Raw genomic sequence first — 18,006 nt, 5'->3', positions numbered from 1 at the left:
GTAAACTGAACTGAACTCGACTCGTATGCGTTCTTTTGGTTGACATAAATCGAACAAAATTGTCAATAACGGGTAATAGTATGATTTCAATTTTTTATTAATGAAGTTACTTGTAGTTTTGAGGAATGACAAAGTTGTTTTTGGAAACTTAGATGTTTGTTTCAACTGATGATGTAGGATCGCAAGGTGAGTGAATAGTGAAGAGATTTGCTTGTTTGAGTGATAGTAGGATACAGGATGTAGGCTAGTCCTCTGTGTTTGACCGGCTCCGACGTCTCAATTCACGACGTCTCAATTCGTACCTGCTTACCAGACAGCAATACTGCGTATTGCTGTATGGAACCAGATATAATTTGATCCTATATGTGACCTCTTCTCATAAATGTATTACTTTCTTTTTCTCACAAGTCTGAAACATCGAGTCACGTACCGTCCATGCAAACTTGGATGTATTAAGGCTTAAGCTTAAGCTTTAGGTCTATATCATGTGTGTATGTGTTGATGCAAATTCAAGAAAGTAGAAAACTTGGAAGTATGACTTAATTTGCCTCTGTATTTTGCAAAACAAGAATAGGGCCTACTTTAATAAATACGAATACAGAGTGTAGGCCTATGACTCTGAATTAATTGAGATGCCAAGTCCAAGACAAACAGATAGGCCTATCGTACGGTCACCGGCGCTTGCAAAAGTTATGCCCGCCGTCATGTAGTATATCGCCATGGTCATGATGGTCGGGCGCACGTAGTATTTGCATGCTTGTCGTGGGTCGACCTTGCTAAAAATCCTGGCGGTTTGCGGGAGCCGGGCAGAATGTGGCAACCCAAAATTTATGGTCGACCTGGGAGAAACCGATTTACGATAACCTAGGTGGTCTATCGTGTGCGATACGATATTTTAGGTCGACCTGGGATTTTTTTCTCCCAGCTTGACCCAAAACGCCTCAGTCAGTGACTGTGCTGTGACTGTGAGTCTGATGAATTCAACAGCCATGACAGCTGTGTAACATTTAGTCAGAGCACAGATATTGGAAGTGGTCAGAGTCGAGTCCAGACTTGCGCGAGAAGTCTAGCCAAGAATTTGCTCACCGATAGCTTCACATTCTAGGCTAGAGACCATTGCATTCAAAATCTAGTCGGATTCGCTGAAGCATGACACTGTCATGACCGTGTTTAAAGTAGGTATGCTAGGTGAATTCAAATTTGCCATCAAACTGCATCATTTTATATATCAAATTAAAGCCCTTGAGTAAACAACTTTAGCCAAAACTGAAAACCTTTTTTTCATAGCACTTTCCGTAGCAAAGTTACATCTTGTCAAAGATTGACTTTCATCAAAAAGATTCAGCTAGCAAAATTCCCAAAACGGCATTTCGAGGTTGTTTCTAGATCTTAGTCTCATTATGATAGCAGCTTTTTTTAATGGAACTGCTATCAAAATCCCTCTAAAATTCCATGTGCGATTGTCTTATCACCATAAAAAATCATATATTTGGGTCAAGTGAAGTATAGAAAACATATTTATGTAGGTTTCCTTCTTCGGTCAGTTGTTTTAAATTTCTATGTGAATATGCATTGACATTTTCGGCGAATTTGGCTGACTAGCAAATGTGTTAACTAAGGTTTGCCTGGGATACCTATTTAAAGCAATCAAGTTCAGAAGTAAACAGTACAGCTGATCAACGACAGGCGATCGCATCAAAAATGTTAGACTGTCCAAAGTAGGATCAAAAATGTTGCTAAAATTACACTTCAGCAAAATTTTAGACTGCCCAAAGTAGGCAAATCTTGCTCAAAAGATACAGTTGACTCATCGAAATAACTTTCATCCAAATTTCAACATTAACAGAATAAATAACCTCCGGTGCAAAACATTGCACCGCTGTCCGACTGAAAAATGATAGCAACGCACTCCAGCATCGAATGCGTAACTATCGTGTGCAAATTCGAAGCTAGAGTTCTCGAGTAAGTCCAGACACAAGCCCATCCCGTCAAGTGGGTTTTCTTATTTCTATAGATTTGTTATTAATTCCTATTGTGGAAAAATGTTAATTTCTGTTGTGACGAACATGCATCTAATAGATGATATATTCAATTCTATCTCACTTCAGTGGACATGGTGAAGCCATCAAGGTCACGTCACTGAAGTCATGAAAAGGATTACGTGTTTGCATTGTTCTCAGAAGAAAAAAAAAATTCTATCCATGGCACTCTAGTTGAAATACAGCAAAATAGTCAAATGTAAATCTGTATTTTAGCTAGAGTATCTCGAGCTAGTCGAGTCCATTGCATTCAAAATCTAGTCAGATTCACTGGAGCATGACACTGTGTAAAGCAATGGAAGTTCAGAAGTAAACACAGCCGATCACGACAGGCCGTTGCATCAAAAATGTTGCTAAAATTACACTTCAGCAAAATTTTATACTATCCAAAATAGGCACATCTTGCTCAAAAGATACAGTTGACTCATCGAAATAACTTTGATCCAAATTTCAACATTAACAGAATACAAAAAAAAACCATAGCAAAGCACACTAGCATCAAATGCATATTCTATTGTGTGCAAATTCAAAGAGAGTTCTCGAGTAACCTGTAATGTTTGAGAATGTCACACGAACATGTGACGCGAAAATTCAGCGTTTTGTACGCACACTCATGACACTACTGCACTTATCAATGTTTTATCAAATATCACTGAATTTGCTCGAGAACTCTAACTTCAAATTGCATATTTTTCACATTCGATGCTAGAGTCCATTGCTATCGTTTTTTGGTCGGTCAGCATTGACATTTTTTGCAACAGGTGTTTATTTATTCTGTGTTTTGTTTCTGTTGAAATTTGGATGAAAGTTATTTCGATAAGTCAACTGTATTTTGTGAATGAAGGTTGCCTATTTTGAACAATCTAAACTTTTGTTGAAGTACAATTTTAGCCAAATTTTTGATGTGATCGCCCGTCGTGATCAGCCGTGTTTACTTCTGAACATTCATTGCTTTACAGTGACTAGATTTCCAATGCAACGGTCTCTAGAAAAAGAAAGAAAAGAAACGAAAAGAGAAAAGAAAAGAAAAGAAAAGAAAAGAAAAGAAGATGAGAAGAGAAGAGAAGAGAAGAGAAGAGAAAAAGAAATGAAATATTTAATAAAATTTTATGGTATCACACAAAGAGATCAATTGAATTTGCTCGACAATTATGAATAGTTGGGACCCCCCCCCATTTTTATTTGCATTTTTGACCTAGCATAACTCCTGATTTTGCTTTCTAAAAATGCTACACAAAATTGTGGAAATTTTGCACTAATTCCAACACTGACTGCAACCCGAATACTAAATTTGGCACATTTTTAGTTTCATTATCGCGAAATAACAAGGAAAACATTCCCAACACATAACCCGGAAGCATTATTTGAATCTTGTTGAGTCCTACATATACATTAAATTTATAAATAAAAATATGAAAAATTCATACTCTTTTGTTTATTTTCAATTTCAGCTCAGTCAATTTTCATCTTGCCACTGATTGTATCGATGGTCCATGCATGGTGCAATAAGAAAAAATATACCAAGCATGATAATACATATATGTATGTACATTTATGCCAGTATGACAGTACCAAACCTGTGCACTGAACTAAACTGAATTGAACTGAACTGTAGTAAAGATGGCTTCCAATAACAATAGGTCACCTATTGCGTTCAGAAGATATCAGAAGACCATTAGTGACAAGTTGATGGCAAAAGACATCAAGATGCTGCGTTTTTTATGCAAGGATATCTTGACTGTCCAAAGTCTTGAAAAAGTGAAAAGGGGATTGAACCTGTTCACAGAACTTGAGAAGATGATGTTGCTAACAATGGAGGATGTGTCACTGATAGTAGAGCTGATGGAATTGATTAAGAGGAAAGATATGGCCAGATATGCTAAGGAATCATGGGATGCAGCTGCCATTGGTACAAATAATCAACAAAAAATAAGTGACTATAGGTTGGTATTTATTTTGTTATGTTACACTGATGCCAAATAAACTATAGTTTTGTATAAAAGGTTTTTTTAAAATTAGATTGGACAAGTTGGACTTCATATAGCCCCATGCCGTGTATGTAGTTGCCATGTGTTACAATTTAATGTAGTGTACTGGTACCTCATGCATTTTTTTGCATAGGCCGCCAAACTCAAAAGATAATTGGAAGTCAAGTTAGTTCAATCACTGAGGTGTTAAATTCTGGTGCATTAGTGTCTGATAATGCCAGCTCAAGCCCACATAGCCATGTACAATATAATCTCGTGAAATAATTGAGCTGTCTTAAAATTCCTCAGGACAAGGAACTTGAGGTTTATCCACATGAAAACTTGATTGTGGTTGGTATGCTGATTAGCGTTCTATGCCAATATAGAGCTGCACCCCAGATAGCACTGAATTTTATAATAAGGTCTCATGTGCTTTATATATAATTCTGTGTACAATATTTTTGGGACTGTTTGCTAGTCACAAAGTTCTCTAGTCCTAATTAAGGTTTTCTAGTCTGAAAAATAAGTTTTTAAAATCATTTGCTCACATGTCTGAATGTTAGGGTCTGCATCATGAATAGAGTCAGGGGTATGGCTAGGGAGTGTTTGCTAGTCCCAAAGTTCTCTAGTCCTAATTAAGGTTCTCTAGTCTGAAAAATAAGTTTTTAAAATCATTTGCTCACATGTCTGAATGTTAGGGTCTGTGTCATGAATAGAGTCAGGGGTATGGCTAGGGAGTGTTTGCTAGTCCCAAAGTTCTCTAGTCCTAATTAAGGTTTTCTAGTCTGAAAAATAAGTTTTAAAAGCATTTGCTCACATGTCTGAATGTTAGGGTAGACCTGCGTCATGAATAGAGTCAGGGGTATGGCTAGGGAGTGTTTGCTAGTCCCAAAGTTCTCTATTCCTAATTAAGGTTTTCTAGTCTGAAAAATAAGTTTTTAAGGGTAGATGAGGTATTGTTGGTCGAAGCAACCTAAAAATCGATTTCCATTATCTAGATCAATATATTATTGAAAATTAACAACTTGATGTTTTGCAAAAGTTCGTTCTACAAATCGTATACTTTGCAAACTTGCTTAATTTATCGTTGTTAATGAGTTATGTATGTTTTACAAAAGTGTTGTTGTTTCAGCCTCTTTACAACGTAACTCAAGACCCCAGCACCTATAAAAGTATATATGTGATATTTTAATTCTTCTACACGCTCGCTATGAATTGAGCAATGCAGATTTTGCCAAACCTCACTACCATTCGTAAGATGCTGTGAACTACCAAATCACAACAGTTTAAAATAATTAATAACCTTAAAAGCATTTGCTCACATGTCTGAATGTTAGGGTCTGCGTCATGATTATGAATAGAGTCAGGGGTATGGCTAGGGAGCAAGTAAACTTTTTGGAATAGTGACCCTTTATTTATTTTTGGATTAGCGAACCTTAGGGCTAGCGCACCTTAGTATTAACGGACCTACCCTGCTTTTTACAACTTGTACATTGTATTTTTCTGACTGCGCCGATAAAGGAGTTAGGAAGGATTAGGTGATTGAATTAACAGCAATACACTTGCACATATAATATATTTACTCAAGTATATCATGTGTTAAGTAACAACAGTGCAAGCTGAGTAGGTCAAATGAGTGGCGATAGCTAAACATAACCCGTCATACAAGGGATTTTCAATGGTACTGACAAATCCTACACCATATGTGAGATAATTTGTATTATTCTGTTGAATACAACATACACTCACATTCAATGGAGTGCTAATCACACCCAGTCACAGTTAATTCCATGTTAATCAATCTGTTTGTATGTTGCATTCAGCAGTTGCCCTGATTAATTCAATCATTTTGATAAGTGATGTTTTTGGTGTACCAGTCCACACTTTAATTAATTTCTCTTCGTCTTCCTTTTAGACGGCTACTGCTAACTGTAGCCTTAGATGTGACGACAGAAGATATGGATGGCATCAAACATATGGCATCTGGGTACCTCTGTGGAAACATTGAAGAGATCAAGGATGCCTTTGAGTTGATTACAGTGATGGAGAAGGAGTGTGTGATAACGAAAACCAAAGTGGATGTGCTATGTGAGATCTTACCCAATCAGTTGATCATAGAAAAGGTTCTTGCCTATAAAAGTAAGTGCAAAGAATTTTCTCACTTGTGGAGGTATAAGCAGGGAGAGTATAGTTCTAGCCTCTAAACCCTGGGGTCCTACATGTACATGTAGAAGGGGTCCGTAGACTCTATACTTAAATTTTAAGGGTTCAAATGGTGAAAATTGGATGGGGCCAGTTTCACAAAGCCTTAAAATTGATCTTGCAGTTGATTTAATAGGGACTTAAAGGAGTTTTGTAATCGTAGCATCCTCTTTTTATGACATTTTTTCAGTAGATATTCAAGAAAAAAGCTTATTTCCAAAATTTCAGTTGATTTCGATTTTGCGTTTGTGAGTTAAATGCATGATCATGTGTATTATACTGTTCCATATAGACAATGTCTTGTAATTTTGTTCTGGTGTACCAGAATGTAATTCAAATTTCACAATAATTTTGCTGAACAAATTAATCTGCAAGAAAATTTTTGTACATAAACATTATTTAGCCAGAGGTTTCCAATGGTATAGACATCTCAACTTTTTTTGAGAAAAGTGTGGGGATGATGCTGTGGATCACGAAATGTCCTTTTAAGTGTGATGATTGTAAGTACTGAAATGGTTAGTGCCAACCATAAAATAATCAAGATACTTGAAGAGTTGTTTACGGCAGGTGGGGTACCAAACTGCCGACAAATAAATCTGGATTGATTACCACAATGTGAAAATCAAATGTTGGTAATGTTTCTTGTCCCAGTCCAGTTTTAGTCTTCATTCAACTTGTCCGAAGGTGAGACCTTGTGCAGCATGAATCATGTGTTAGTCATTGTGTGTAGCTGTGTTAAATTTGGTCTCATGAATAGTTAAAATCCAATTGCAGTCAGTATTATGTTTTGATGGATCCAAGTGTGTGAAAATATAGGATCCAAAACATAATAATGATAAAATTGGATGCTTTACGCCCAATATTTATTGGTCTCGACAATGTCTCGTTCAATATTTTAAAACTCATAGCTCGACCAATAAATATGGACTCAATCGATCCAATTTTATATCAAACTTGGTCATAGTTGCACTATGAATAGTGTTCACTACCGGTATCTTCAGATGACCTATTTTGGAATTGTCGTCTCTGATTATTTCTTTCTTTTAAATGCTTCATGTTATCTTCTACCAACTAACGAATCCACAATTTTTGCCTTATTAGCTAATATTTCATTTTATATTGCTATTTTCTTCCCAGGAGATGTTCTAGGACAACCTGTTACACCAGCTAACCCAACAGCTGCAGTGCATCCAATGCCAGGCTCTTTCAGTCAACACCCTGAATACAACACCACTGTTTCAGCACCTAACCAAGCCAATCCCAACTCAATGGGAGCATCTGGGACAGTTCCACTTCTTCCTACCCAATACTCTCCCCATCCATATCAGGTGAATCCCCTTCCCATAGGAGTTTCAAATTATCCACATGGTTACCCATGCATGACAGAACTGCCATACCATACAGGACATCAACAATGGGGTGTGTATCCTCTTAGCCCACAATCAACTAGTGCTAACTATATGGGGTATCCTCCTCATGTGAGGATTCCAGAACATTTTGCCATGCCTCCTAATACTCAACAAACTATACTACAACCAAGTTACACGTATGTGCCTACACAGAATCAAGTAAGGCTAGTGGCGAATGCTAATGCGCCAAATCCTCAACAGCAGACACCTCCTCGTAATGGAAGAGAACCAGTTGAGAATACCAGCCCTCCTGATCCGCAGCAGTATTCTAATAATATCCCTCCTATGCAAGACCCAAGGACAAATTTTCCTCAACGTGACAAAGCCCAACCATCTGCTACTGTTAGGCCTTTGACACAGCAACAGAATGAAGATAATCGTCCGCCAAATACCATGCAGCAATCGATGACTGAATCAGATAGTCAAGGCGACTTGCACGGAATTCAGCCACAAAGTGCTGTTTTTTATAGCTGTCCTCAAGGAAGCATACCCCGCACATCACATGGTGATTCTAAGGGACAGGATGTGGTTGGATTGGAAAGAAATTTTGCAAGTCTGACAGTAGACCCACCTGAAGGTGAGTGTTTATGCTTGAAGTACACAGTTATAATCGCTGTTTGAAACAAATTCAGTATGTTGTGTCTGATGCTTGTCAATCAGCTAAAATATGCCGCACTGTGCAGGTCAGCCACCAATCATGGCGCGCCTGTACCCTGACGTCAGATATAACATTCTGAGTGTATCTCTGCTGGCAATTACATCTAATAAATCATGTTCTACGATTAAGCTTTGTTTCAAGTGAGTTCCTCATGATGAACATACACTTTCCACATTGGAAAAAAGAATGGCAATACTACATTTAAAACTTGTTTAAGACCTGCTTTGCTCTCAAAAACTGAGAAAAAATTCTGTAAATTACATTATGGGATAGACCATGTTTTGTTCTTAATGTAACCAAGGAAGTGAGATAGATGGAACCAGGTTAAAGGCTACATCAGACTCACTGTAATACTGAATAAAGAAGTGCAGGTTGAAGGGGAACAACTGAGCCAACATGTAACAAATTGAAAATCAAAGTTCCTGCATAGAAATCAATAGCAGTATGAAGTTGTGTACGAAGTCATGACAATGGGCTATGTTATATTACTGCAGTGCATGACTAGATTAATAAACAGAAATGGATTTTATAAGATCCCTTCATTATTATCAGAATGCTGTCAGTTTAAATTATACAAATTTATTAAAGTCATCTAATTATGTGAAAAGCTACCAATAAAATGTATATAGATTATTCTTAACCCTGGAATTATGGAAACATTTGGGTATAACTGCTAAAAGAATTTTTTGGACAACGCACTAAAAAATTCTTGAATAATAAAAAGCAATTTATAACTTTTTTTAAAAAGCTAGATAAAGTTGTCAGTGCGCATTTCACTGGATGCAGTTTCAAATAGCTACATGTACATGTAGCATTTGCTCAAAACACTGGCATGCATGCATACGCTTATTAAAGATGCACTCGCAAAACGGCCACCTTAAGGCATTGATATCACTGCCACCTCAGGGTGAAAAATAGTACAGTAAAAGATTCACCAACTATCCACATGTACAGGGTGTCCCAAAAAAAAAGAGGCCCCTCATTGCGCCCTCTTTTTCTCCTATTTCTGAAAAATAAATCAAATGTATTTTGGTATGTAAAGAAACCTTAAATCGTTAGCTTTAATAAACCAAAACAATTATTTCAATCGGCTCATAACTTTTGAAGCTATGCCATTTTAAAGAAATGTATCTGTTTTTCACTCTGTCCATGGAGGAGGTTTGGCTACTTCAAAGATTGAAAAATGCATATACCATGCATGAATATAAAACATTCCTCGATGATAACTTTATAAAATAACAACTTTATTTTAGGGAATGGGCTTTACCGGTGGGCTTATGGATTTTGTTAAGTGTCATTAATTTGGGCGAAATTGATGTGGGATAGGATTTCTTTTGTTATACTTGCAATTACCGTACTGACTCGAGTATAGTCCCACCCCGTTTTTGGGTGAACATTTTTCAAAATTGGGGGGTGGGACTATACTCGAATTTCAAAAAAAATAAAAAAAATTTGAAGTTATTTATTTTTTCGGCTTTGGAGTGTCCCTGGACCTAGACCTAAATTCAAATTCAATGCATTTTGATATCATTAATAGAATATGACATGAAAACCAAGTATTAATTTTCATATCAAAAACACAAAACTTTGTGCAAAATTCAAATTTTTTTTTTAAGTCAACCATGAATGATCCTAGCATTTAGGTCTAGGTCAATGGACACTACAAAACCGAAAAAATAAATAACTTAATTTTTTTTTAATTTCTGAAATTTTTCGAAAATTTGGGGGTGGGACTTTACTCGAAGGTGGGACTATACTCTCGTCAGTATGGTACTTATGTTTTTCTCAGTTATTTTATGCCTTTTTGTTTTATCATGTTTCTTACTTTCTTACTTTATTGTTTCTTGCTTTCTTTTTATTGACAACATAAGTCATTTCTCTTTTTTGAATAAAAGGTAGCCCTGAAAAGGGCTGTTTAGTTTGTCTTTGGTTCTTTTGAAATGAGTTTACTGTGCTGCTCTGCCCTCTACCTGGTTGCCTCCTTGACGAATACAGGTTTCAGCCCTAGTTCTCATTGCATAAATGCGCTATGCATCATCCTTGTCGCGCCGGATACTTCATGAATGCAGCAGTAATACAGGGTTGCGAAGATGTTTGAAGCTAGCTGGTGATCCTCGCTTATAGTGAATGCTTTCCCAAGCCTAATGCTATTATCTATCCATGTCATTAACCGTGTGTTTCGTTTAAATCTTTGATGTAGCCAAACCTCATCCGTGGACAGAGTGAAAAACGGGTACATTTCTTAAAGAGGGCATATCTTCAACAATTGTGAGCCGATTGAAATAATTGTTTTGGTTTATTAAAGCTAACAATTTAAGGTTTCTTTACATACCAAAAATACATTTGAAAAACTTTTCAGAAATAGGAGAAAAAGATGGCGGAATGAGGGGCCTCTTTTTTTTTGGACACCCTGTAGGTCTGTGTGGCGCAGGTGGATTTATAAGCTCTCAATTTATTATGTCAGTTTACTCAAGCTTTCTATCCATTTTTTATTCTCTCTGCTGTCTTGCTTTTATGATGAAAGCCAAAAAACAAAGTCACAATGTTTAAACTATGTCAGCTCCCTTTCATGTGAGATGTTGACCACAAATGTATTAAGATACAATGAAATTATTGTTGTTTGTTTTCATATACACAGTATCTGCATCATCATCATATAGACAGAACAGTGATACAGGTCAACCAGGAACAACAGATGCAGCCAATATCCCAGGAACTACAGCTCAACAAAATCCTGCTACCAACATGGGTGCCAGCAGCTCATCAAGTGATCTATTAACTGATACATTCCCTGCAGACCTTAGCATGAAAATTAATAGTATATGTGGAAATAACACAGGTAGGTTTGTTTCTTTACTTTATTATGTATTCTATTACCCTCACCACCCATTCTTGTTAAACACATCACATGAAAACCCTTGCAGTAATGGGTCAAGCACCATAACAACCAACCAACACAAAAAAGAGCACTGTATGTAGTGATGGTTTCTCTGTAATTTCTTACTATTAAAAGATATAGTTAAGGCCTAAAAAAATTGTTTGATTGGCATAACCTGACCAACCCTAAAAATAGGCCTGACTCTAGACTTTTTTTTCTTATTTTTTACAAAGATTTTAAAAAAATTAGAAAAAAAAAAGAAAAAAAAAAGATTCAAAGCCTTTATCATTCACAATTTACAGCTTAAAATGTGTGTAAAATATTTTTTTAAATGCCGACTGACCTACCCTAATTTTTTATGTTACACCAATGAAACAGTTTTTTAGGCCTAATCAAATGCATCCTGGAAGAGACAAGTTCTTTTGAAAATGCCCAGGGTCTTTGGGAAAGTGGTAAATATCGTTATCTTCTTCATTTTATGTCTTGTATTTTTTTTGTCCTCTAACAGACAATTCACAACAAGGAAATACCCAAGCTGCTGCAGGTGTGGTAGGTCATGTGTTAGGTAAGTTTGTGATAATATTTAGGCTGCCTAATGATTCCAGAAAAATACAGCTAATTATTTATGATGAACAAAATATCATCCTCTTTTGGCAATTGAAACACACCTCAAGCGTAATCCTTAAATTGGAATTAATTACTGGAAATAAAGATAAAATTTAAGTATTTGGCAAAGTTTTGGAAATAAGGGCCAAACACATGCATTGTAATAGAGGTTATCCGTGTTCTATAAGCTGCATATCCTATCAGCGACTGCTATACCTTTTTTAGGACTTTCAAAAGAAGTACCTGCATGTGCAACCATCACTGTTTCAAAGTAGCCCGCCAAAGTCATGCAGGTAACTCTGAGGTCGTGCATTGTTGGTTTGAATGAGGAATACTACGGGAACCAGTGCCTTTTGTTAGAAGTCACACATGAGTAAAGTGGATAACCTCTATAGAAGGCTGAAAAAGATAATCTTATAACTTTAGCTATCAATAATCTGTTTCCAGTCCCTTCATACATCGTCCCTGGTTAAAATTGATATTATGGTTTTGTTTCCCTCTAGATTTGGATGCTCCTTATGGTCTACCGTCACTTGCAAATATATCGCCGTCAGATTTGAAAATCACAGATCGTGCTGCTATTCCCTGTTATCAACTCACCCATGAACCTAGAGGTTTGGCAATCATAATCAACAATGAGACATTTGTAAAGAAGCCACCTCATAATTTTGAGTTTCGTGCAGGAGCCTATAGGGATTCATGTAAGTGAAAAACATAGATTTCAGTTTAATTTTGAAACATTTTGTTAATACTTTAATGGGGCTGACATACCAGCAACTTTTCTTGCAACTGATCTCTGAGAACACAGAAAGTAGAAGTAAGGGATTAATATTTCTGCCCTAGTTCTATAGAAATATTGAACAAAGCTTTTTTTAAGTGTAAGTAAATGTGTTTTTGTAAGTACTGTCAGTTTGGGACAAGCACCTGAGAAATTGCTGTGAAACAGTGCATGAGGAACTGTGGTCGTCCATGCTTTTAGGTGCAGATCATATTGATAGATTGAAAGGTATGCCAGCACTTGGCAGTAACACTATAATAATATGTGACATGATCTGGTCCATGGGGGCCAAAGGCGGAAAATCTGAAATTGAGATAGAGGCAAATATATGGAGTAAAAAAACAATACAATACATAAGAAAATAGACACCAAAAAACATCTTAACTTTAGAACCAAGTATGCTAGACCCACTGGTGTTTTCTGTAAATGATAGCAGATTGTATGTATAATGTAATAATTACAGTAACTCAATTTTCAAAACTCCCTCCTTTGGCCCCCATGGACCAGATCGTGTATATGGTAAGGCCAATAAAATCAAAGTGTATATTTCAATCCACATTTTGACATTATGTTCGATGAATCCAAATGTGTGAAAACATTGAATCTGAAACATAATAATGTTAGAATTGGCTGCTTTATGCCCAATATTGATTGGTCTTGCCATGAGTTTTAAAATATTGGACTTGACTATGTCTCGTCCAATATTTTTAAACTTATAGCTCGACCAATAAATATGGGCTCAATTGATCCAATTTTATATCAGCATTTACACATGGGTGGGTGTGTGCACATGTAATCACCTTCAAACACTGATGTTTAAACATAACATTCCAACTGGTTCAATAGGCTGCAACTAACATATGCATTTGAGAGTGCATTCCCTATAGACATATAAACCAGTCTTCCGATTGAATGATAGGTTAAATGTCATACCGAAATTGGATATAATTTGCGTAAAACATGTGTAACGCTCAAAACGTCCCCCGGATAGGTGATCCAAATCAGAAAAAAACATGCACTCGTTCAGCAGTCCCTGTTTGATGGCTAATACCTGTAGATGGGTGTGTGTACACTAATGTACACAATATACATGGCAATGAATGTTTGTGCTGGCATGTACCTGTAGAATACCACATGTTGTAACAGGATTGGTTTACAATTAATCCCCCATTGTTTTTATTATTTTTTTTTCTCTCTTTTAGGTAATCTTTTTCTTCTCTTTAGATCATTGAAGTTTGATGTTCGCTGTCTGAATAACTTGTCTATGCAGAAGATGCACGATATTCTTGATGAATTCCGAAGATACGACCATGGGCAGTATGATGCTTTTATATGCTGTATACTCACCCACGGGCAAATGGGTGAAGTTTACGGCTCGGATAGCTTGCCCATACGCATTGAAGAACTGTTAGGCTTATTCAATGGTGTTAAGTGCAGATCCTTGATAGGCAAGCCTAAATTGTTTTTCATACAAGCTTGCCAGGGAAACGTGAAACAACCAGGGCGAAGACCAGTTGAGAGCGATAACGATAACCCTCCAGATAATGCGCAGACAATTATAGACACAATTCCAATTGCAAATGACTATCTGGTTGGATATTCCACATTGCCTGGCTACGCATCCTATCGAAATACAGCAACAGGTTCATGGTATGTGATATCTCTAGTGAAGCATATACAAGATTTACATGAAAGTGTAGATATGGCCAATGTGCTTGCCTTGGTCAATGGTCATATGAGTCGGTGTTCTGATGAAGATGGTTTCAAGCAGTCGTCACCATATAGGAGTACTCTCACCCAACCTCTCTTTTTATGAGCAATAATGTAGTGTTTGAGGTCAAATCAAAGTGCATTTAACACTTCCTGTTTGTACAGCCCACATCTTTTTATTTCCATTCCTTGCACATCCAAGATGCTGCTAAGACATGAGAATGGTAATTAATGATTCACAGTGCAAGTTTTGGGTGAATTCAAAAACTGCTTGTGAGGAAATGTTTATGAAATAATTCTAGTATGTTTTCCCAGAATTACCTGCATATCCAAGATGGCTGCGTTCAACTTGCAATATTGCAAATTATGCTGGGAGTATGCTTTTGTGAACTTGGAATGTTTGCGAGTTGCAGGTAGGACATGTTAGCATTGTCGGCCAACCACAGGTGCTGCTGCATGTAGGTTACCCTAAAGTCACAATTTCTCCGTGTTACAAAATTTAAAATCTGTGTTACAAATTTTATGTGATTTTCCGTTTTCCAATATAAAGCACTGAAAAGTGAATACAAACATGTTTTAAAAGTGTATTTTGTGTTACCGTTTACTGTAACATCGCCATTGTAGGCCTGGAATTAATGTTAGTATGGATTGTTTAATGGTTGATTACCGCTAAAGAATCACTTTTCTTTGTTTTATTTTGCAAATCATCACAAAAGTTTGACATTTTGCACAGTTTTTCACTATTTTGTGGCATTTTCAAATTTATGTGAGCAAACCCAGAATTCTGTGAATTTTTCTGTTTTTCCGTATCATGGAGAAATTTGGCTTTAGATTACCCCTTTGTATGAACTGTTACAGCAATAATTATCATTCTCATGGATACAATGTGTGTATATGAATCACAGAGGCAGATCTGGGATTTAGTAAATGTGTTATTGCCCCTCCCAATTCCTCTAAATTCACACATGAATTGGATCTGAGTATGATCGTTTTAGGCTGACTTTTATCATTGAAAAGATGAAAATGTACATCTTTCAAGAAGATCATAATGTGACATAATTTGATCCAATCAGACCAAAATGTGCAATTGAGATATATAAAAATAAGGACAGCTGCTGTACCAGCTCAGGAATGCTAAGAAAGTTACCTCATTTGCATATCAATTACTTTTCATATAGCCCACTACATGTACAGTCCCTAAACTTAGCACAACAGAGGTCGAAGGTTGAGCTCGAGCTTGATGATATGAATTGGAATCTGCTTTATGCTATGCCATATAGGTATACACTGGATACAAAAACACAGTATTTACAATTTTGTTTTATTCATAGAATTCTTCCAACAAATAATTTTCTTAATTAAATTGGCTTAATTAATGACTATAAATGCTCCTTTTGTAAGGAGGATGAAGAAACCATGAGGCATTTAATGTTCAAGGAATTAACCTTTATCTTTTAATGATTTTCATGGTTATCATGTAAAGAAATGGGAACCCTTTTTATGATGAGTTCTGTCCAAAAGATGTCAGGAAAAGTTGTTTGTAATAATTTTTGGTATATGTGACATGATCAAAGGGAATGAGTCACTTGTTGGCAAATTTTAATTGGAAGTTTTTTGCATAATTTTATGTAAGTTTACAAATGCAACATTTTGATGCAAACCCTGTCAAAATCTAACATCTGGTCACCGAGTTATGAGCAATTGATCAATGGCTGAAAACAATATAAAACAAATGAATGTGAACACTGTTTTTGCCAATATCTCAAAAACAATATTAGCAACATCTGACTCTTGATCATGTCACATATTGTTTATTGGTTGTGTAAATGTGTGTGTTTAAGTTTTTATTTTTTATGCAATTAAGTATTAAGGTATTTACTTAATGATATTATTGTATTTGCATTTTATGTAATGTTCTTTGTGTGTTAGACTCGAGGAAAGTATAAGGACTATACCACGAAATTAGCGTAAAGTCACAAGTTGGTAGTTTCAAGAGGTCCTGACTGCTGCGTTGATGTTCTTTGTTTCACACGCTCCTGTTCAAGCCTGATTGGGGGCACAATGGGCCATTCACAAAGGTCATACTACTGACTTTACAGGTACGCAGCAAACAAAGAATATCAACTCAGCAGCCAGGATGTCTCAAAACTACCAACTTGCAACTTTACACTCATTTCGGGGTAGCAGGTCACAAATGTTCTTCATAATGTGCATCAACATATGAATTTATTAGATCTTGCCAATTAAAAAAAAAATGAAGAATTCAATCAAATTGAAAGTTATGCATTATGTGCTTTGAAAGCAAAATCTACCAAATTTGAATTATGTAAATCTGCCAATATATGTTAAGTTTGATAAAAATTGTTGTTACTCTGCCTGGTTTATACTCTACACCTGATAACAAATGTTCAAATTCAAAAGCAAATCCATTTAATAACATCGAGAACTATTCAACATCATATTAACAATATGAACTGATAAAATATATATTTGTAATCATCTTCAATGATGTCAAATCTTGGCAAACCAGTTTTTTCACCATCTGTCCAGTACTTCTTGATGTCGATCACAAAAAGTATTCTGCATTGAACATTCAATAACAATTTAGAGTATAAATTAGTCCCTATATAAATCAGGCCCTATAAGATTCACAAATGAGATCATATTTAAGAAACCAAAAATGTGTCTTGATCAAAGATGTTAGACTAGGAGAGTCTTAAAAACTCCATATACCTATGTGTGAAACACTTAAAGAAATATACCATATTGGATTGATCAGCATGGGGACCAAAATAGGGTACTTTATTCTATCTGATTAGCGCCCCTCCCATAATAAACACCTCTTACAAGTGATAACTGTCTAAGCACCCCCACGGCTAATGAATTACCATTTGCACCTTGTGACTTGGATTATGATTTCAACTTCAGATAATTGTATTTGGCTTGTATCTGTGCGTAAATTCCCCATTTTGGCTTTCATTTCATAATTTAAATAAACACCTGTGCACCAAATGACTGACCTGTGCCTGGGGTGCAATTTATGTCGAATAGAGTGCCTGTCATATTTTGGCTTCAAATCAAGCAGTAATTAATACCTTAATATTAGCATGTGTGATCAGCATAACATGGAAAAAGTCAGGCAGAACTCTTCTAGTCTAAGACTCTGTGGTGTATATAATTAAGTGTTTGGAGCATAAAAAGTGTTAAGTGATTATTCAAATCAGTCGCATGTTCAATTCCTTTGAACACTTTAAATTTGACAAGTGACTGATTTGAAAAAGCACATGAAATTGTTATGCTCCAAGCACTCAGATTATGTAAATCTTATTTTGTAATTAACTCACATATTTTTTATTGGGATGAAAATAAAAACAATTCATGAAGTACTGACAAAATTGTATTCACTTTTATTTGTATAGTCCTTGGCTACAGTGGGTATTATTTCTCTTATGAGTATATTAGTTCTGCCATCTTTTTTTCAACTTCCGTGTCAAACAGTATGTGATTAATGCTGAAAAAATTATTATCCTGCAAGTGTTTAAACTGGTATTTTACGATTTTAGCGTCTTTATGGTATGTTTCAGCAGATATGCACGAAAAAAGCTTATTCCCAAAACTTCAGTTGAGTCCAATTTAGCATTTGTGATGTGTATTTTCAGTTGGGGGCCCAGGGCCCTCTCAGAGGGGTGTAGAGAAATTGCTGGTATTTATAATGTTGCGATTGGAGAGCAGGAGCTCACATGGATGAGGTCACCACAT

At 36.1% G+C, this 18,006-nt stretch overlaps 1 protein-coding gene across 1 annotated transcript; it reads left to right on the top strand.

Moving 5' to 3' along the window:
• Positions 1–3,637: 3,637 nt before the first annotated feature.
• Positions 3,638–14,356, top strand: LOC140167378 (uncharacterized). Its single transcript, XM_072190684.1, has 7 exons — positions 3,638–3,982; positions 5,922–6,145; positions 7,346–8,194; positions 10,914–11,114; positions 11,662–11,718; positions 12,263–12,460; positions 13,740–14,356. The coding sequence occupies exons 1-7, from the start codon at positions 3,660–3,662 to the stop codon at positions 14,351–14,353; spliced, it is 2,466 nt and encodes an 821-aa protein (XP_072046785.1). The 5' UTR covers positions 3,638–3,659; the 3' UTR covers positions 14,354–14,356.
• The last annotated feature ends 3,650 nt before the right edge of the window (positions 14,357–18,006 follow it).

The sequence above is a fragment of the Amphiura filiformis genome, chromosome 13 (assembly GCF_039555335.1).
Source record: "Amphiura filiformis chromosome 13, Afil_fr2py, whole genome shotgun sequence".
Lineage (NCBI taxonomy): Eukaryota > Metazoa > Echinodermata > Ophiuroidea > Amphilepidida > Amphiuridae > Amphiura > Amphiura filiformis.
This window is presented reverse-complemented; position numbering and strand designations above follow the sequence as displayed.